A 21,923-nucleotide genomic window follows, 5' to 3' on the forward strand; every position below is an offset into this window, starting at 1 on the left:
GTAAGTAGGGGCACTATGCTTGTGTTCGATTTTCCCTAGTTAGACATAACTAAGAGACTGCTCCACGACACCCTCTGCAGCCCTGCCTCCTTTTGCTGGATGTATACTAGTCCACTGCTCGTATGCAGTAGATATCACAACATAACTCCCCATGATGATCAGTAGATGTTTGCTCTGAAAACGTTGCTGAAATAAACATCCTTGAGAACAAACATCTTTGCCCACATGTGTTATTCTATCAAGAGGACACATTCCTACCTATGAAACTTCTGAAGTCAAGGGCACATGCAATTTACATCGAAAATCACTTCAATTTAAGTTGAAAATTACCTTCCAACAGCTCATACCAGTTCCGTTCCTAACGACAGTGTCTGTTCCCACAAACGCTCCTAAGCCCTGGGCATTTATCACACAGTCTTTGCCAACCTAATTGGTGGGGGAAAGTGACTTCACTGCCTAAACACGCACATCTGACTCTGAGGGAGGCAGCAGCAAGGCTTCAGGCTGCATTTATCTGAGCTTTCATCCTGTCCACCCAACAGACTTCCCAGGTGCATTCACATTTGATCCTGAGCCCAGCCTGGGGCCAGCCCCGGAGCACACATCTGCTGACCCTCAACTGGGTGGACAGAGGATTGAATGGGAGGCTGAGTGCCACAGAGTGGCAGCCTCATAGACCAAACTAGTTTCAAAACCCTAATCTGCTACCTGCTCGTTGAGTGACTTTAGATAAGTCACCTAACCTCTCTGTTCTTCAGTTTTCCTCTTCTACAGAGAAAATAATAGTACCTAATGATCGTGGGATTGCTGACAAGTAAACAGGTAGTATGTGTGAAGCCTGACACACAAGTTCTAACACGTAGTATCAGCAAGATGCTCACACAGCAGACCTGAGACAGTTCTCTCTAGAAAGGCCTGGCCCTTGGCTGGCGTCTGAGATCCTGATGTTAGGAGGGCTCCCACCGCTTCCTAACTGATAAGAGGGGTTCACTGTGCCTGGACTGTACCACCTGCTTTCCTGGAACGCAGATCCGTGCCAGGCAGAGGGCGTCTCCATGACGAGCCCCCAGTAAACACCCCCTAGGCGCTGAGTCTCTGTAGTGAGCATTCCTGATAGGGGAGACCTACCTGTGTGTGGTCATAAATCACCGCTCAAGGAATGAAGCGTGACTCCCCTGGGAGGTGGCTCTGGAAGCCTGCGTCTGGTCACCATCCCACGTGCCCTTTCCCTCTGCTGATTCTCTTCTGCCTCCTTCCACTCTACCAAACTACAGCCAAGAGCACAACCATATATGCCGGGTCCTGCGAGCGCTACAAATGAGTCAGCGAACCTGGGGGTGGTCCTGGGGGCCCCAGCACACATGGCAGACAGGCAGTAAACCCAGCTACTTCTGTGACTCTTACCTGCAGAGAATGGACGTCCTGTCCACAGTCTCCCTCCAAACACCACAGACAAGCACACAGCGCCCCCATTCAGCTCCCCACGAGTACTCCCTTTTGGAGATTCTAGATTTGTATTTGTTGTTGTTGCACACAATTAGCGGTTTAACCCGCGTACCCCTGCAGTGGAAGTCTTAACCACTGGGCTACCAGGGAAGTCTCTAGATTTGCAGATTGAAAAGGGAAAGGCCATGACTTTGACCAATGCCCCCAGCCAGAGACCAAGGTGCACCCAGAAAGCCCGCCGAGTCAACCCAGGAGCCATAGATTGAGCCCTCAAGGGACCGCCCAGTGCAGGGGGCAGGCGGAGAGACGGACCAGGGGTATCTCACCAAGACCAGGATGTTGGGCATGACAATGTAGTCGCTCTCCTGGCCGCAGGACTTATCCGGCTGGAACTGGTAGCTGCGGTACTCCAGGAAGGACACCGTGTCATTGTTGTTGAAGGTGATGTTGCTCTTGTGCCTGAACTCCCTGTGGGGGAGGAAGCCGGTGGGTCAGCTGCCAGGAGCCCGGGGGCCCCTCGGCTGTCTGTGTGCCGAGCTTGACTGCCTCCTACACGTCTGTTCCACCACCCACCCACTGTGGTATGTGCTTAGTCGCCTCTTTGTGACCCCAAGGACTGTATGTAGCCCTCCAGGATCCTCTTAAAGTGAAAGTATTAGTCACTCAGTTGTGTCCGACTCTTCAGGACCCCATGGACTGGGGCCTGCCAGGCTTCTCTGTCCATGGGATCTTCCAGGCAAAAATACTGGATTGGGTTGCCATTTCCTTCTCCAGGGGATCTTCCTGAGCCAGGGATCGAAGCCGGGTCTCCTGGGTCTCCTGCATCGGCAGGCGGATTCTTTACCACTGAGCCACCTGGGAAGCCCACCTACTGCAGGACAAGCACAGAAGCCTCTTGTCACCAAATCCCATATGCTCCCTCCCCCGGGCAAGCTGCCACCATCCCTCCATCCCTCATCACCCTCCCCCTGGGCATCCTAGCTTTTCTGAGGGAGGCAGAGAGGATGGTGGGTAGGAATATGCACTCTGAAGACAGAAAGTAGGGGGCCCGAATCCGGTCTCCATCACTTACTACTCAAGCCTGTTTTCCCATGTTTAAAATGGGAGTAATGGGACTTGCCTGGCAGTCCGTGGTTAAGACTGCATGCTTCCGCTGCAGGGAGCATGGGTTCAATCCCTTGATGGGGAACTAAGATCCTGCATACCACGAGGTGCGGCCAAGGAAAAAAAATAAAATAAAATGGGAGTAATAAGCAGACTTACGTCATTAGGTCCCTACTTGTGAGAACTGAGTGAGCTATGCATGTCAAGCAACTATAACGATTGCCTAATGCACAGAGAAAAGCATGTATCAGCTGCAGTTTTTATTGCTGTTATGCTCTTTATTTCATCATGCTCTGCAATCCATTCTCTGCAGAGCATCCAGAAGAATCTTTGAAAAGGGGAAATCAGATCACGTCATCCTCTCCCCCAAACCCTCCTTTGCACACAGGATAAAACTGAGCTCCTTCTGTGGGCTCCAGGGTCCTCACCATCCAGCCCCGTCCAACTCTCAGGTCTCCTCTCTCCCACTCACTCTTCCCTCGCTCCTAACACGCCAGCCGCACATGCCTTCTCCCCCGCTAGACTACCTTCCTGCCTCAGGCCCTTCGCACCCGCTGCTTTCTGTCCAGGACTACTTCCCCCCAGATCCTCACACTGCAGTGCCCGCTTCTCACCATCTGGGTCTAGGGAAGTGTCCCCCTTTGTCAAGGTCCTCCCTGACCCTTCAGTTCGACCAGCCCCCACCAAGCCCTGCCTCCAGCACTCTCCATGGCTTGACCTGCTTTGTCTGCACCACGCTTATGCTGCCGGGTTTCCCCTCATCTGTTCACTTGTTTATTCTCTCCCGATGGGAATGTCAGCTCTGTAAGGCAGGGGCTCTTGTCTGCCTTTAACAGTGAACTGGCACAGTGTCTGGCATACAGGAGATGTTCAGTACTCCATAAAGGCTTATGAAATGAAGAGATAAGTAAGAACTTTGGCAAACCAGGCTCAGCTTCGACGCAGAAGTCTTTATGAGCTAAGCCAGGATTGCAGTTTCCTGAGGGCAGAATAGGCAGCACCAGAAATCGGGTCTTGTATTCCAGGGAGCCCCTTCCCCAATGTCCCTGTGGAGTCTGTGATGCAGGTTGGCACCTGGCAGCTCTTCTGGAGCCTTGTGGCAGAGCGTCTCTTGGAAAACTGCTCCAGCCAATGCCACGCAGCCCAGTAGCCACTGGAGAGCTTCACCCTCCCAAAGAAAATGATCAAATGAAGAAGTTGTGACAGCTGCGGTCATAAAGAAAGACAGCAGGACCCTGTGGGGCCCTCCCAGGTAGAAATCCTTTTCCGTGTCCCCAGTTTTTGTGTAGGGAATATGCTTCATTCAGCCTCTTTGACTTTCCCTGAGTTCCAGGGGGCAGATTCAAACAGTTGTTTATCAGGGGAGGGAGGGGAGACAGAAGCAAAGGAGGGGCAGTCAGGAAACAATAGCGCAGCCTTGGGGCAGGGTCCTGGCTCCTCCTCAAGGGATACACAGAACAGTATCTCTGAGTTCTTCTGCAGGAACTAAGGCCCCCACCAAGGTGGAGGATGGTACCCTCTGCCGAGCAGAAGACTCCCAGAATACCTCCCTGTTAACTGCACCACCAACCAATCAGAACAAAGTTTTGCACACAGTGGAAGAAGATAAAGGCCCTGACATTTTCTCCAAAAGATTCTCCCTTTAAAAACTTTCATGGTTGAGCAGAATCTTTAGAGTTGGTTTTTGGACATGAATCCGCCTTCTCCCCACATTGCTGGCCTCCTAAATAAAGCAATCTTTCCTTTCCAACCAGAACCTGCCTTTTTTTTTTTTTTTTTTAAACTTTTTGGCCACACCTCGAAGTTCCTGTCTTAGTTCCTTGACCAGGGATCAAACCTGCGCTCCCTACAGTGGAAGTGCTCATTCTTAGCTGTTGGACTGCCAGGGAAATCCCAACACTTGCCTTTTGAGTGGCAAGCAGCCAAATTCAGGTAACGATAATGTGTTAATAACGAACATTTACTGATCACTTACTGCATGCCAGGCACTGTGCTGGGCTCCCCATTATCTCATCCAATCCTCATAACCACTCCACCATGGATACGGTCATCCCCATTTTACAGAAGGGGACATTGCAGGACAGGAAAGCAAAGGCCCTTGCCCATAGTCAGAGACCTGCTGAGTGGCAAAGCCAGGCAGCCATTCCCAAGTCTCAAGCACTGGAGCACCGGATTGGAGCAAGCAGATTGGCCCTGAATGAGCCCTTCTGCAAGGGGCCTCAGTTTCGTCATCTGTAAAATGGGGTGATGACCTGAGTCCCAGCCCAACCCCCTCCATCCTCACCTGTACACATAAGGCCCGCGCTCCTGCACCTGTGGCTTCTGGCCTTGGATGATCCCCTCAGGGTTGACAATGTTGAAAAAGTAGACAGAGAGGTAGAAGGGGACAGGGATTTCCTTCCACATGTTGAAAGACAGGCTGTTGGGGTCGATGCGTACATTCTGTGGGGGACGAAACAAACAAGCTCATGAGGATGAGGGCCAGGGCCCCAACCCACCCACCTGCCCTACCACAAGGCTCCAAAAGGGCTGCTTGGTGCCAGCCTGCATCACAGACTCCACAGGGTCATTGAGGAAGGGGCTCCCTGGAGATGTTCTAGAAGGAGGAGGTGGGAAAGCTGTTGACACATGCTGCTCCAGAGTTGACATATGACATAATTAATGTTAATAGCTGATATTATTTGTATGCATTATTTCTAAATGTGTTATAATAACAACAGCCTGATCAAGAGACTGGGAGGTGGCCACTGCTCAACCACAGCTCATGACACCTGGTGGGAACTGAGCTCCGTGTGTCAAATTCATCATTCATTCATTCACTCATTCATTTAACACACATTTTGAAAAACTGAAGTATAGTTGATTTACAATGTTTCAGGTGTACAGCAAAATATTCAATTTTATATATATATATTCTTTTTCAGATTCTTTTCCACTATAGGTTATTATAAGATATTGAATATAGTTCCTTGTGCTATATAGTAGGTCCTTGTTGTTTATCTATTTATATATAGTCGTGTGTATCTGTTAATTCCTAATTTATCCCTCCCCCCTTCCCCTTTGGTAACCCTAAGTTTGTTCTCCATGTCAATACACATTTACTGAACACCTACGACATGCCAGACCCTCTTTTAACAGCTGGTGTTAGAAAAGCGAACAAGACAGACCCAGATCTCTAACTTCATGGGGCTTTTATTCCAGTAGAGGAAAGACAGGTCATCAACAATTAGGGTACAACATGTGGTGTATGAAAGGACATAGTGAAAACACAGCAGGGACTGGGAGGAGGACTGCAATTTTAAACAGAGGAGCCAGGCAGGTGAAAATGTAAGGAAAAACAAAGCAAAAAAAACTAAACCAAAATTAAAAACTAAAGGCACTGGAGGGATTTAGTGGTGGTGGGTAATTTCATGCATAAGACACAGCCTGTGCAAAGGCCCTGGGGCTGGGAGAACTCAGACAGAGCAATGGGGAACAGCCAGGAGGCCAGTGTGGTGGGAACAGAGCCTGTGAGTGGGAGGGCAGGAGATGAGAACAAGAGCAATTTTCGATGAAAAGCCAGAAATACAGAAATTTATGTGCTGTGCTCTTGTGCTAAGTTGCTTTGGTCATGTCTGACTCTTTGTGACCCTATGAACTGTAGCCCGCCAGGCTCCTCTGTCCATGGGATTCTCCAGGCAAGAATACTGGAGTGGGTTGTCATTTCCTCCTCCAGGGGATCTTCCCTGACCCAGGGGTCAAACCCGTGTCTCCTGTGTCTGCTGCACTGGCAGGCAGGTTCTTTATCACTAGCGCCATATGAACTATAAATCTCCAGGTTTATAAAGCTTGGCAAAAACCCCTTGCCACCTAACCCCGCTCCCAACCTGACCAGCCCATCAGGTAGTTGCTCCATGTTGCAAAGCCAAGTGTCTGGAACAGCTTGCGTCACCTTCACTTTTTCTTTGAATGTGGCCTCCCAGGACAACGACAGCCACTCCCACTGTCCCCAGACAGACTGTCCCAGAACCGGTGGGCAGGGGCTCTGGAGAAGGAAGAAGACTGGAGCTGGCCAGTCAGGCGCAGCCCCATGTCCCTAACTGGTAGATTTTGGAAAGAAGTGGATTTGGAGAGAGTCAGACCTGAGGGCAAGTTGGCCAGCCCAGAACCTCAGTTTTCCCATCTGTCCAATGGGGCCAGTGACTCTGTAGCCTCAACTGTGCTTCATTTGATCTACATGGCACTTCAATGAAGAAAAGTTGAACTCATTGTCAAGAACAACAACAAAAAAGTGATTTAACATAAAATCTGGATTTCAAAGTTCTCTTGAAAATATCAGATCAGAGACTTGCCTTCGGGTGTAACAATCCTTTATTGATGAACACATCTTCCTACCAGCTACAAGAGTCACAAGGATCATTTTTTTAAGGTTTTTAAAATTTATTTATTTATCTTTGGCTGCGTTGAGTCTTCACTGCTGCGTGCAGACTTTCCCTAGTTGCAGGGAGCAGGGGCTACTTTCTAGTTGCAGTGGTCAGATTTCAGTAGGTGCAGCACGCAGGCTCAGTATTTGTGGTCCACAGGCTCAGTTGCCCCACAGCGTGTGGAATCTTCCCAGACCAGGGATCGAACCCACGTCCCCTGCACTGGCAGGCATATTCTTAACCACTGAACCACCAGGGAAATCCAGGATCATTTTTATAACCTGAGCATCCAGTACATGCAAATAAAGGTGACGAGAAAATGTGGTTTGTACAAAGCAACACAAATGAGCATTTCCTTGCTGAAGAGAGTGTGGAGAAAAGGGAACCCTCCTACACGGCTGGTGGAGATGTAAACTGGTGCAGTCACTATGGAGAACAGTATTGAAATTCCTCAAAAAACTAAAAATAAAATTACCATATGATCCTGCAATCCCACTCCCGGGCACATATCTGGACAAAACTCATTCGAAAAGACACATGCACCCCCAGGGTTCACTGCAGCACTATTCACAATAGCCAAGACATGGACGTGACCTAAGTGTCTACTCATAGATGAATGGATAAAGAAGTTACGGCATATATACAATGGAATATTCTCACCATAGAAAAGATGAAATAATGCCATTTGTGGCAATGTGGATCAAACTAGAGATTGTCACACTAAGTGAAGTAAGTCAGACAAAGAAAGACAAATATCCTATGATATCACATGAGGAATCTTAAAATATGATACAAATGAACTTATTTGTAAGACAGAAACAGACGCACAGACACAGAAAACAAGCTTATAGGTGCCAGGGAGGAAGGGTGGGGGCAGGTATATTTTAGGAGGTTGGGATTAACACATAGACACTACTACATACAAATTGCTGTGCTGTACACCGGAAACTAACATAACATTGTAAATCAACTTTATACCAATATAAAATTAAAAAAAAAAAAACAAGCATTTCCCAGGGATTGCCTGTGTGTCAGGTGCTGTTCTAGGCTCGTCACATCATTGTCAGCTCCCCAACCAACACCATGACCCCTCGAACCAAGAGGGTCATGGCCCTCACCTTCAACAAAGGCAGCAGCTGCAACTCCCTTCTGGGCCCCGAGGTCCCTGGGGCTCAGGGTTTTCCAGCTCCTCCCAAATTTTGTGAGCTGCCAGAAATCCAGATGTTTCTATGGCATCTCCCGATTGTTTCAAGAGCAACACGGTATTATTCAAAATCAACACACCCGGGAGGCAGATGGCAGATCTTCAGGCCACGGCTGGACCCCAGGAGACTCCTTTGCCACACTTGCCAGAGCACCTCACCCAGACCATCTCCCAGAGGGGGGGACCTCTGCGCGTCACAGGCAGGGACACTGAGGCCCGGCGAGGCTGTGTGGCTCCTCTTCAGCCCCACCACCCACCCCCTCAGCACGGGCTTGGTGAATGAGGTGAATGCTTGCCCTGTCATGTCCAACTCTTTGCAACCCCATGGACTGGGGCCCGCCAGGCTCCTCTGTCCGTGCGATTTCCCAGGCAAGAGTACTGGAGTGGGTTGCCATTTCCTCCTCTAAGGGATCTTCTTGACCCAGAGATCGAGCCTGCATCTCCTGTGTCTCCTGCATTGCAGGCAGTTTCTTTACCACTTGAGCCACTGAGGAAGCCAAGAAAGTGGAATTCAGACCTCAGCCTGGAAGTTGTTGGTGGGTTTGGGGGTCGGATGGAAACCTTCAAATTTTAATACGAAGGAACAAAGACAGGCCCACAGGCAGAGGCAGTCTGTCGTGCCCTCTCTCCATCCCCTCATCCACAGAACAGCGGTCAGAAGAAAACACATCAACCCAGTTTCCTTCTTTTTACATGTTTGTGATAAAACACATAAGCTCTAACCTCTTAGCAAATATTTAAATATACAATGCAGTGGGTTTTCTATTTTTTGCTGTGCTTGTCAGACCTTAGTTCCCCAACCAAGGACCAAACCTGGGCCCTGGCAGTGAGAGCACAGAATCCTAACCACTGGACCGCCAGGGAGTTCCCTACCATCTAGCACTGCTAACTCTAGGCACTAGACAGATCTTTTATTCATCATAACTAATAATAATATTATATAATATTGGAAATATAATTGTAAAAGACCCTGATGCTGCGAAAGATTGAAGGCAGGAGCAGAAGGGGACGATAGAGGATGAGATGGCTGGATGGCATCATCGACTCAACGGACAGGAGTTTGAGCAAACTGCGGGAGATAGTGAAGGACAGGGAAGCCTGGCGTGGTGCAGTCCATGGTGTTGCAAAGAGACAGACACAATTTAGCGACTGAACAACAACAACCATAAATAAAAAGGAAGGAAGGAAACTTTCAGAGGCGATGGACATGTTTACAACGTAGATTGTGGTGATGGCTTCACTTCTCTGTAAACTCATCCGGTTGTATACATGCTTAGTCGCTCAGTCATGTACGATTCTTTGCAACCCCATGGACTATAGCCCGCCAGGCTCTTCTGTTCATGGGATTTCCCAGGCAAGAATACTGGAGTGGGTTGCCATTTCCTTCTCCAGGGCATCTTCCTGACCCAGGGATGGAACCCCACGTCTTGTGTCTCCTGCATTGCAGGCGGATTCCTTACCCGCTGAGCCATTAGGGAAGTTGTATAATTATATACATACAACTAATTTATTGTGTTAATCATACAGTAGTTAAGTGGGTTAAAATTAAAACAGAAAACAGTTTCCAGTTCCTGCCTCCCTCCCCCAGCCCTGTTTTTTAGCAAAGGTACGGTGACCCAGAGAAGCCTGGAGAAGCCTTTGAAATTCCGGAATTCCTCTGTGCTTTCCTAATCTCCTGGTCTTCCCACCTAATTCAGGGATAAATCAATGTGGAATCAATGAATCACCAGATGAAGGCTTACGTTTCTCTCTCCAACAGAAGGGGCTGTGGGGTTCTGGGGCTCCACTCCGTTCGTGGGTACTCACTCACAGGGAATCTCCCATGAGCCAGTTTTGCCTTATGGATACGTTATTAATCCTTTCTGTGCCTCAGTTTCCTCATCCATAAAATGGGTGGAATGATAGCATCCATCTCATAGGTCTGGTGTGAGGTTTAAGTGCCTTTGTAAAATGCTTAGAACAGGGGCAAGTAGAGCCTAGGGACCCAGCAGGTCAGCCAAGCAGTCACCTGGCACAAAGTGACCAGCCCTTCCCCCTCCGCCATTGCTGCCCCACCTCTGGTGGGGGTTGGACTTTGCACCGCTTACAATCAGAGGGATAACTTTCTTTAGGTCACACTGGACCAGAAGCATTAGGACCAGGCAGCTGATTAGATAACAGTGCGCAGGCCAAGCTCACGGCCTTTTGCCCAACATAGCTGATTCTATCCCTGCCCCCACCCCCCAAGGTCAAAGATCACAGCCCACACACAAAGACCAAGAGAGAAAGCCAAGGTGATCCCTTCCTGGGTGCAGCTCCCTCTTATCCAACCAGATTCTCTGAGCTCATTCTGGACAGGCAAGAGGGCTGCCTGGAAGAGAGGGCATGTGAAAGAAAGAGTTGGGCTTTGTCATGAAAAAAAGACCAGGAGGGTGTTACTGGCAGGGGACACAGCCTGTGCAAAAGCTAGGTAGCTTCTAAGAACGTGATCTACCTTAAAGTCCACCAATCCCAAATATGCTTTTAAAACAACTCAAATGTTCACGATGGATAAACCAACTCTGTGTATCTATACAACGGAATAAATAGATAAAAAGGAGAACTGATGCTTTCGAATTATGGTGCTAGAGAAGACTCTTGAGAGACTCTTTGCAACCCTATGGACTGTAGCCCTCCAGGCACCTCTGTCCATGGGATTCTGCAGGCAAGAATACTGGAGTGGGTTGCCATGCCCGCCTCCCGGGGATCCTCTCCACCCAGGGATTGAACCTGCATCTTTTACGTCTCCTGCTTGGCAGGCAGGTTCTTTACCACTAGAGTGACCTGTAAAGAGAATCATACAAGTCTTCAAATGTATCCAAAATTCTCTATTTCTTGAAAACAAGCAGAGATACAAAAGACCATAAACATCTCCTTTTACTTAGCAAAATATTTTTGAGGTCCTGACCATTAATGTTTTTAAAGCGTAGTTTGCTGACTCTGTTGTTGTTTTAATGTGTTTGCGCAGTCTCAGTTGCAGCATGGGTGACCTGTGTTTGCGCAGTCTCAGTTGCAGCATGGGTGACCTTTTAGGTGCAGCATGAGAACTCTTAGTTGTGGCACGTAGGGCCTAGTGCCCTGACCAGGGATCAATCCCAGGCGCCCTGCAATGAGAGCAAGGTGTCTTGGCCAACGAGGAAGTCCCAAATTGTTGACTTTTATTAAATGCACATACCTCACCTGTCTGGCAACAAGAAATGGGACATTTTCATCACGCCTTGCTTAAAAGGATGTATATGAGCCTTTCTGTGCTCCTGGCAGCATTATCTATAAGAGCCAAAAGTGGATGTGACCCAAGTGTCCACTGACAGATGAATGGATGAATGTAATGTGCTGTAGCCAGGGTTATTCAGCCTTAGGGAAAAAAAGGGAATTCTCATCTGTGCTACATCATAAGGGAACTTTTAAAACATTACTAGAGGCAATAAGACAGTCGAAAAAAACACGTATTATGTGATTCCACTTGTGTGAAGTGTCTAGAACAGGCAAGGGAGTTCCCTGGCAGGCTAGTGGTTAGGATTCCGGACTTTCAGGGCTGTGGCCTGGGTTCAATTCCAAGTCGGGAAACTGGGATCCCATAAGCTGTGCAAGATGGTTAAAAAAAAAAAATAGGCAAATCTATAGGGACAGATCTATAGAAGAAGATTCTTGAGAGTCCCTTGGAATGCAAGGAGATCAAACCAGTCCATCCTAAAGGAAATCAAGCCTGAATATTCATTGGAAGGACTAATGCTGAAGCTGAAACTCCAATACTTTGGCCACCTGATGTGAAGAACTGACTCATTGGAAAAGACCCTGATGTTGGGAAAGATGGAAGGCAGGAGGAGAAGGGGACAACAGAGGATGAGATGGTTGGATGCCATTACCGACTCCATGCACATGAGTTTGAGCAAGCTCCGGGAGTTGGTGAAGAACAGGGGAGCCTGGCATGCTGCGGTCCATGGGGTCGAAAAGAGTCAGACTAAACTGAACTGAACTGAACTGATAGGCACAGAAAACTGAACTGAACTGAACTGATAGGCACAGAAAACAGTCTGGGAGTTGCCAGGGGAGCATGGGGAGTGACTCCTTAATAGCTACAGGGTTTCCTTTTGGGGTGATGAAAATATTCTGGAACTAGACACGTGTGGTTGTACAACATTGTGAATGTCCTAAATGTCACTCAATCGTATGGTTTTTAATGGTTTAAATGGTGAGTTTTTTATTAAGTGACACTTGAAAAAAGAAAGTGAAAGTGAAAATTGCTCAGTTGTGTCCAACTCTTTGGGATCCCATGGACTACTCCAGGCCAGAATGCTGGAGTGAGTAGCCTTTCCCTTCTCCAGGGGATCTTCCCAACTCTGGGATCAAACCCAGGTCTCCCACACTGCAGCAGGATTCTTTACCAGCTGAGCCACAAGGGAAGTCCAAGAATACTGGGTGGGTACCTTAGCCCTTCTCCAAGGGATCTTCCCAACCCAGGAACAGAACCAGGGTCTCCTGCATTGCAGGCAGATTCTTTACCAACTGCAAAATCAGGGAAGCCTTGACTCAACTTTAAAAAAAGAAAAAAAAAGACTAACTGCAAATTAAAACAAGATCACTTCCCAAAAGATGGACACAAATTAAGTCACCTGAGAAAACCAAGCCCAGGAAAAGGTGTGGGGAGACAGAGATGCCCAAGAATGTGAGCACACCACCGCCCACCCCCTCCATGACCCTACGGTGCCCTGCTTGGCACACTGGCTTTCAGACACTGCTGACCCCGCCCAGGATCACTGCCTGAACACACGGGGTGACGGAAACAAGCTTCAGGAGCGAACTCCCGCCTTTCCAGCACGATGCTACTTACACTCCCAAAGGATTATCTGCTACTCAGATATTCTCTCCTCGTCCATCTTGTTCTTACAGTGCTGGTCCCCACTCACCCCAGTCATCTCGCATCCCAAGCTAGGATCGCATGCAGCCCAGAGCTGGACAACTATGCCCTACAGATTCCCACATGCGTACAAGATGGCTGAAAAACAATCACTGAGGGACTTCCCTGGTGGTCCAGTGGTTAAAATTCCATGCTTCTAATGTATGGGTTCGATTCCTGGTTGGGGAACTAAGATCCCACATGCTTTGTGGCAAACAGAAACCTGAGTGAAAAAAAGACAAGCCGCAGAAAGATAACAGTCACTATGGCCTGTTCATGGAATCACCGACTCAATGGATATGAGTCTGAGCAAACTCTGGGAGATGGTGAAGGACAGGGAAGCCTGAAGTCCATGGGGTCGCAGAGTCGGACACGACTGAGTGACTGAACAACAACTGCCTATTCACATGAATTTTTCAAACACACAAAATAACATGAAACATTTTATTTAAGTTGCCAGCACAGTGTTGGCCTAGAAGCCAACTGGCCTGGTCCCTGTAGCCTCTCCAGATCCGACATCCTGCCGTGCCCCTGTCACTCAGCCCAGCCATGCTGCCTCCTTGCCATCCCTTGTACAAGTAGGCACAGCCCTGCCCCAGGACCTTTGCATAGGCTGTTCTCTCTGCCCTCAATGTTTCTCATGAGGTAGCAGCATAGCCAAATCTCTCACCCTTCTTAATCTTTCCTCACATGCCTCCTCTCAGGAAGACACACCCTATCTACCCCCAAATCCCTGAACCCCCTAACCTGCTCTATGTTTTCCAGAGTCATTGTTACCTTCCAGCATACTTATAATTAATTATGTCTACTGTTCTTCATCTGTCTCTCCTGCTAGATCATAAAGCCACCAGGACCAGATCCTCAGTTGCTTTATTCACTGATGGATCTCCCAGGCCTGGAACAGAGGTTGGCACCCAGCAGGCACTCAGCAATATGAGCTCAGGAACAAACAGAATCAGAGTAGAAATGTCTAGGGAGCAGCTATCTGCCTTCTCCTTTGTGTATGTTTTAAAAAGCTTGTACTTGAGGTACTACAAGGTAGGGGTTGGGGCGGGGGTGGCACACTACGAGGTTTGCAGTATCTTAGTTCCCTGATCAGGGATTGAACACAGGCCCTCAGCAGTGGAAGTGCAGTCTCAACCACTGGACCACTAGAGAAATCTCTCAATTAAGTAAATCTTAAATATTACAATGCTAAAGGAAATCAACCCTGAATATTCACTGGAAGGACTTATGCTGAAGCTAAAGCTCCAATACTTTGGCACCTGATACGAAGAACAGACTCATTGGAAAAGACCCTGATGCTGGGAAAGATTGAGAGCAGGAGGAGAATGGTATGACAGAGGACGAGATGGTTGGATGGCATCACCGACTCAATGGACATGAGTTTGAGCAAACTCTGGGAGATGGTGAAAGACAGGAAAGCCCACTGTGCTGCAGTCCATGGGGTTGCAAAGAGTCAGACACAACTGAGTGACTGACCAACAGCAAACATTATAATTTTTAAAAATGTGATCTGCAATTTCACTGGCCAGGCTGCAGCCTTGAGACTGGGGTGAATGGATGCTGAGACTCAGATCAGCAGTGGTCCACCTCCAACAGCTCCCATTTCCTTTCTGGGTGGGGCAGTAAAGACCCTGCCTAGAGGGGATGCGGAGCAGATGTCCTGAGGCCCAGGGGCAGAGAAGTGGGACCCCAGACCAGTCTTCTGCTTCACAGAGAGGCCCACAGAAGGCAGGAGAAAGGCCCAGGCTTCACGTAACTGTCCCTCCAAGGAACTCAGGCCAGCCAGGCAGGCTTCCAGCACAAGCCTGGGATGAGCTTGGAGTAGAGAAGCAGGCAGAGGCTGAGAGGGGCCCCACGACTCCAGGGGCCTCTGTCCTCACCCCTGGGAGTCAGCAGCCAGATCACAGGATCTCTGCTCACAGACGCCAGGAAAGCATCTCTCAAGGGGTCACTGGGGCCAGGAAGTCTGCAAGCCCGGTTAAACCACCCACCAGGAAACCTCCCCTTGCCCATCTCCAGAGCGGTAAAGCTCCTTGGGCTGCTGTAACAAAGCCACACTCTGGATGACTTAAAACATCTATCCTCTCTCAACTCTAGAGGCTAGAAGTCCAGAATCGAGGTGTGGGCTCCTTCTGAAGGTTCCAGGGGACGAGCCTAACTTGCTCCTCCAGCCCCTGATGGTCTCAGGCATTCCTTGGCTTGTAGCCACCTCCCTCCAATCTCTGCCTCCATCATCGCATCCCCCTCCTCTCTGTGTGTCCTCTTCCTATAAAGACATTCCTGGTGGACTTAGGGTCCATCTGATCCATACTTTCATCACATCTGCAAAGACCCTATTTCCAAATAAGATCACATTCGCCAGTAATGGGGGTTAGGACTTGGACATACTTTTTGGGGGGCGGGGTGGGGCAGGGGGAGACCCTGCTCAGCCCAATCCAGGGAGAAAAAGCCAGGGCAAAGCTGAGTGATCAGGGTGTTGATTGAACCACAAGTGCCTACTGCCTCCCGTTGCACTCTTCCCTGCTCCCAGGATAACTCTGACTGCCAATTCCAAAACTCCACTCTCCAGGTGCCACTTCCTCCAGGAAGCCTTCAGGGAACTACCTAAGATGAGCCTGCTCTGATCTAATTAAGACCTGGGTCATTCCATGGACAGTCACCCCATCCCATGCTAGATGCTATATTCTGAATTTACAGATAGATGAACAAGGGACTTCCTTGGTGGACCAATGGCTAAGAATTCTTGCTCGCAAGACAGAGGATGCCGGTTCGATCCCTGGTCAGGGAACTAAGGTCCCACATGCCGAGCGGCAGTTAAGCCCTTCGTGCCGCAACTGCTGAAGTCTGTGTACCACAACTAGAGTCTGTGCATTGCAACAAAAGATCCCACATGACGCAAGGAAGATCTTGCATGCCTCAACGAAGACCCAAAACAGCCATAAATAAGTAAATGTTTTTTAAAAATAAAGATAAATGAATAAGATGGGGTCCCTGAGAAGATGGGGAAGGGCAGGGAAGCCAGAGAATCCTATCCCCCATCTGTACAGCATGGGTCTGGTAACAAAACACTTCCGCCTACCTTGCCTCATTATATTCTCAAAGACCCATTGAACAGACACAGACACTGAGGCCTGAGGGCCAAATATCACCTGAGGTCACAGGTGCAGGAAGAGACTGAGCCCCTGGTTTTGCATCAACATGCAGGCCTGTATCCTCATGTTTCTCTCCCACTGGGCTCGGAGCACACAGGACAGGAGTTTCACAAATTAATCATTAATCTGATCTGCCCAATGAATTGCAAAATGCAATCCTGCCCCCACTGGTAACAGGAAACACACCTCTAATAACCAGATGAGCCAAGACTCTGATTCACCTGTACGAGGCCGGGTTCTGGGATGAGACCAGACTCTTCCCGCTCCAGCCAGTCACTCTCTTACCTCCTGGATCCCAGGATCCAGAGACACCCCCAGCCCCATAGGGCTCATTTTGTTGTCATTGTTCAGTTGTAGGGTCGTATCCTACTCTTTGTGACCCCATGGACTGCGGCACTCCAATCTCCCAGAGTTTGCTCAAACTCATGTCCATTGAGTCAGTGATGCCATCTAACCATCTCGTCCTCTGTCGCCTCCTTCTCCTCCTGCCCTCAATCTCTCCCAGCATCAGGGTCTTTTCCAATGAGTTGGCTCAAGTCAGGGTAGACTGTAGTGTGGGCTGATTCAGTCTGGATTTGGGAATGCCATACCCTTGACTAAAGTTCTGACTTCCTTTGATTTTAAAGGCAAGAAGAATTAAAGAAAAGATTAAAAAAAACAAAAACAGGAAACCCAAGCATGTTGCTAAAACAGCAGAATGAGTTGCTTAAGCTAAGAAGTTGAGTCATGCTTGACTCCTCCACTTCTTTCCCACCCAAAAACCATCCATCAGAAAGTCTTGGCTGCTCTTGCTCTAAGACACACCCAAAATCCATCCACTTTTTTCCAACACCACCCCTGGCCCCTAGCATCATTTGCTTAGACCAATGCAGTCATCTCTTCACTGGTTCTCTCATGTTTGCCTTTGTCCCTAGGCTGTTCCCCACACAGATCAGAGCTACTGGTTTAAAAGGTATATCTGATCATGGCATCTTCCTGCTCAAACACCTCCCACAGCTCCCTACTTATTTAGAGATTAAATCCCAATCTCTAACAGTGACCTACAAAGTCTCACATCCTCTGGCTCCCTGCAGCTACACTAATCGTAGCTCCCTTTACAGTCCACCTTGCTCACTCTGATCCAGCCACATTGGCCTCACTGTTCCTGAGCCCACCAGGCAAGATTCTGGGCCTGGTAGGCATAGGGCTTATGCACTGACTGTTTGCTCCTCCAAGGGCAATCTTCTCTCCAAGGTCTACATAGGTGATCCCTTCATTTCTCAAGTCTAAAGTCACCTTCTCAATGAGGCCTTCCATCAACAATATTTGCTGGTTTCTCACTGCATGTCAGGCTCTTTTCTAGGTCCTGGGGACTATAGTAGTGAACGAAACGGACAAAGAGACCATCCTTTCTAAAGCAGTCCTTCCCCCATCACATCTCATCCATCACCTGTTTTGTCTGCCCAGCATTATCAACATCAGCAATTCCTATGTATTTGTTGACAAGTCCCCCTTCCTACTGCCTGGAATGCAGTCATGATAGATTGAGCTACAGCAGCCACCCTGGGTCATGAGGAAGCCTTGAGAATGGAAGCCACACACAAAGGATGGTAGAGAAGAAAGATAGGAAACACAATCCCCATGACTTCATGGAGTGACCCCATCATCCCTGGGCAGTGAGTCCTCAGAGAAAGGTCCATTCGACTCACAAAGAGATCCTATACCATATACCAAAAGAGCTAACAAGAAAAAGACCGACAAATGTCAGCAAGGATGTGGAGCCACCAGAATGCACACTGGTGAAAGCGCAGTTTGGTACAATCAGTACAGAAAATGATGCGGCAGTGTCTCCTAAAGCTAAATAACACACATGTCCACAAATGAGTGACAAATGGCAAGTTCATACAGTGGGACATCACCCAAGCAAAGAAAAGGAATGGACACAGATGACCTAAATGAGCACAGCGATGACCAACAGAAGCTCGACGCCCGTTGACTTGATATTCCAGGGAATTGGCGACAGTAGTCTCTGGTGCTAGAGGCGGGGGTTGCAGCACCTTGGGATGACAGCTGACGTGGAGGGATTCAGGACAGCCTTCCACAGGTGAGTGTGCCAAACACACATCCACGTAATTCCTCGACCTCTACACCTAAGGCTGTACACTTTCCTGCACTGATGCTAAATCTAGAATTTTTTTTTTTTTCAGCCTCGACACTCAGCTTGCAGGATCTTAGTTTCAGGACCAGGGATCAAACCCATGTGCCCTGCAGTGGAAGTATAGAGCCCTAACCACTGGACTGCCAGGGAATTTAGATTTTTTTAATGAAAAAAAATTAAAGCAAAAGAAATTTTAATATAAAGGGTGAGGGCTTTTGAGCTGTTTAGCACTCCCTCAAGAGGCACCTCAGCCCACAAAGGCTCAACAGGGAGACTGTATCCCATCAAAGCTGACCTCTGAAGCTCTCAGGCTGCCTCTGGGAGACCAGCGAGGAAACCACTGGAGACCCAGAAGGAAGGGGGGTCTGGAGGCCCTCCCTACAAGCAAGGGGACCCAGCTCTATGTCTACAGCCAGCCACTCCCCATCTCCTAACTTCCTGCCTTTCTCCATCTACCAGAACTTTCTGTGCCCTGGTTTCCTCACCTGTAAATAGGGTTTGGAAACAGGGAGGACCAAGCTCAACTGGGGAGTCATATTGACATAATGAGATGAGCACAGCACTGAGCCTCTGTGCTCTTCCTGCCCAAACCCAGAACCACAATCTAATCAAAGTGGAACATCAGACAAATCCCCATGGAAAGGCATCCGACCAAACCCCTAACTAGTGCTCTTCAAAATCATCCAGGTCACCAAAACCAACAACGGCCTGAGAAACAGGCACAGCCAAGAGAGCCTAAGGAAACACAATGACCAAGTGTGGCATGGAGTCTGGATGGGATCCTAGGAGGGAAAAAAGGAGATGAAGGACCTCTCTGGAGGTCCACCGGTTAAGACCCTATGCTTCCACTGCAGGGGGCGCAGTTTTGATCCTTGGCCGGGAAACTAAGATCCCACATGCCTCAAGGTGCAGCCAAAAACAATTGTTTTAAAGGGAAAAGATAAAGGAGATGAGAGAAGAACTAAGGAAACCCCAACAAAGTGCTGACATCAGTTTATACTAATGGATCACCACTAATGGACCACACTAATTAAAGATGTTAACAATAGGGGAAGCCAAGTGTGGGAAACGAGGGCGCCCTCCGTACTGTCTTCTCCATTTTTCTGTAAATCTAAAATTGTTTTAAAAATAGGAAGCTATCAAGACACACAGGGCTCCATGAGGGTCACACCAGTGCCTGGCTGAGTTATATCAGAGCTGAGAAGCAAAGGAAAAACACGAGCCCCAGTAATGCTCCAGAACAGTAAATTCGTTGAGAAAATAGTGAAATGTTTAAAAGTAGATATATTAAAACAATATTGGGACTTCCCTGGTGGTCCACCGGTTAAGAAACCACCTTCCAATGCAAGGGAGCCCTGATCAGGGAGCGAAGATCTTACATGCCAAAGAGAAACTAAGCCTGTGTGCACGGCAACTAGAGAAAGCCCACACACCACAACGAAGATGCAGCATAAAAATAATAATAATAATAAATAAAACAACATTAAGTTTAAATATTTTATTTAAACCCAAACCAGAGTTTATTATAAATTTACCCCTGGCTTTTCTTTTTTTTTACTTCCCTAGCTTTAATGGAAGCAAATTCATTGCATTTGATTTCTATTGCCATGTAACAAATTATCAAACATGTACTGGCTTAAAATGTCACACATTTACTATCTAACGGCTTTGGAGGTCAGAAATCAAAAATAGGTCCCAGGTGGCACTCGTGGTAAAGAACCCGTCTGCCAGTGTGGGAGACCTAAGAGACATGGGTTCGATCCCTGGGTTGGGAAGATCCCCTGGAGAAGGAAATGGCAACCCACTTCAGTATTCTTGCCTGGAGAATTCCCATGGACAGAGGAGCCTGGAGGGCTATAGTCTATGGGGTTGCACAGAGTCGAACATAACTGAAGTGACTTAACACGCACACACCATAACAGAGCTAAAATCAAGGTGTCTGCAGGGCTGGTTCCTCCTGGAGGCTTTCTAGGAGAATCCAGTCACCTAGCTTTTCCAGTTCCTAGAATCCGCCTACATTCCTTGGCCCCCTTATCACTCCAACCTCAGCTTTCATCATCACATCCTTTCTGACTCCCCTGCCTCCCTCTTACAAGGACCCTTATAATGACGTCAGTCCCATCCAGATAATTCCAGACAATCTTCCCACCCTGAACTCCTTAATGTAATCACATCTACAAAGCCCCTTTTGTCACATGGGGGTAAAGCATCCACAGGTCCCGGGATTAGAACTTCTTTGAGGGGCCATCATCCTGCTTCCCACACCCACTCAGACATGTGAGGCTTCCTCCCACACAGCCCCATCCACACCCAGGAGCACCCCACTGCCGGGGCAGGGTGACCTTTGTTCCCCATGTGCCCCTTCCTTTCCAGGGCATCCTTGTCTGCAGCCACCAAGCAGGGACCCCGCCAGGACAAGGTGGACCAGCTCCCACCGCGGGAGGCCCACTGTCCTCCTAAAGTGCAGCCCCACACTCAGGATGCTCAGTCCACCCCTCCTTGTGTGAACCTCCACCCTTTATCTGCAATCTGAACTTCCTTAAAAGAAACATACATGGGGAGGGTTCCCTGGTGGCTCAGTGGTAAAGAATCCGCCTGCCAATGCAGGAGACACAGATTCAACCCCTGATCTGGGAGATTCCCACGTGCCGCAGAGCATGTAAGCCCGTGCACCACAACTACTGAGCCTGCGCTCTGGAGCCCGTGAGCCGAAACCACTGAACCCACATGCCCCAACTACTGAAGCCCAGGTGCCCTAGAACCTGTACTCCACAACAGGAGAAGTCACCGCAGGGAAAGAGTGGTCCCCACTCACCACAAGTAGAGGAAAGCCCGTGCAGCAACAAAGACCCAGCATAGCCAAAAATAGATAAATAAAATTATTAAAAAAAGAAACACGGGGCAGAACAAAGTCTGGGTGGGTTTTCTTGCAAGTGCTGCAGTGGGGCGGGGTGGGGAGTGCCTTTGTTCTCAAAACTCAGGTCTGCGAGAAGCCCCTTTGGGGCCTCAGACAGGCCCCTTCCTCCTCCCAAATTCTAAGACCAAAACACAGCCTGGCCTGACAATGACACAGGGTGTCCATCGGAACAGAACTGAGACACACCCCAGAGAGCTCCACCAGCTGCACTGTCAGCCAGAAAGCTGAGGGCCTAAAGGCCAGCCTCGCCTCTCCCCAGGGCAGCGTCAGAATTGGGGAGGGGGGTGTCTCCCAAAGCAATCCTCCAAAAGCCAACAGGTTCCCACGGGACAGATGGGGGAGCAAAGGTCAGAGGACAGACAGACTCAGGGTTCTAAGGGTCTCAGGAAGCTTCCTGGCCGGGCAGGGACCAAGTGACCACTGAGCCACACTCCCTCAGTCCCACAAAAGGGACCCAAAGGTGGGGGCCCAGGACATTTCTAAACAGCTGAAAAAGTTCATCATTTGGAAAACTCCTCACTATACCTCGGAATTCTTTTTGACGGAATAACAGCCCGGTGGCAGCTTCAAAGGCAGGGGTCCTTTACTTTACATCATTGTTGTTTACCATGCGCCTGTTTGAGCAGTGGTTCTCAAAGT

The 21,923-nt window shown here is 48.8% G+C and overlaps 1 protein-coding gene across 3 annotated transcripts in view; it reads right to left on the minus strand.

Annotated features, from left to right (window-relative positions):
• The window catches only part of SCARB1 (scavenger receptor class B member 1), a 93,331-nt gene that overhangs the window by 39,600 nt on the left and 31,808 nt on the right, over nt 1-21,923 (minus strand). For all 3 annotated transcript variants that reach the window (XM_006049998.4, XM_006049997.4, XM_044930289.2), the window contains exons 2-3: nt 4,835-4,992; nt 1,773-1,914 (exon numbers count right to left, since the gene is read on the minus strand). In XM_006049998.4, the coding sequence (XP_006050060.2) occupies nt 1,773-1,914; nt 4,835-4,992 (300 nt within the window). The remainder of the gene's footprint in view (nt 1-1,772; nt 1,915-4,834; nt 4,993-21,923) is intronic.

The sequence above is a fragment of the Bubalus bubalis genome, chromosome 17 (genome assembly GCF_019923935.1).
Source record: "Bubalus bubalis isolate 160015118507 breed Murrah chromosome 17, NDDB_SH_1, whole genome shotgun sequence".
Lineage (NCBI taxonomy): Eukaryota > Metazoa > Chordata > Mammalia > Artiodactyla > Bovidae > Bubalus > Bubalus bubalis.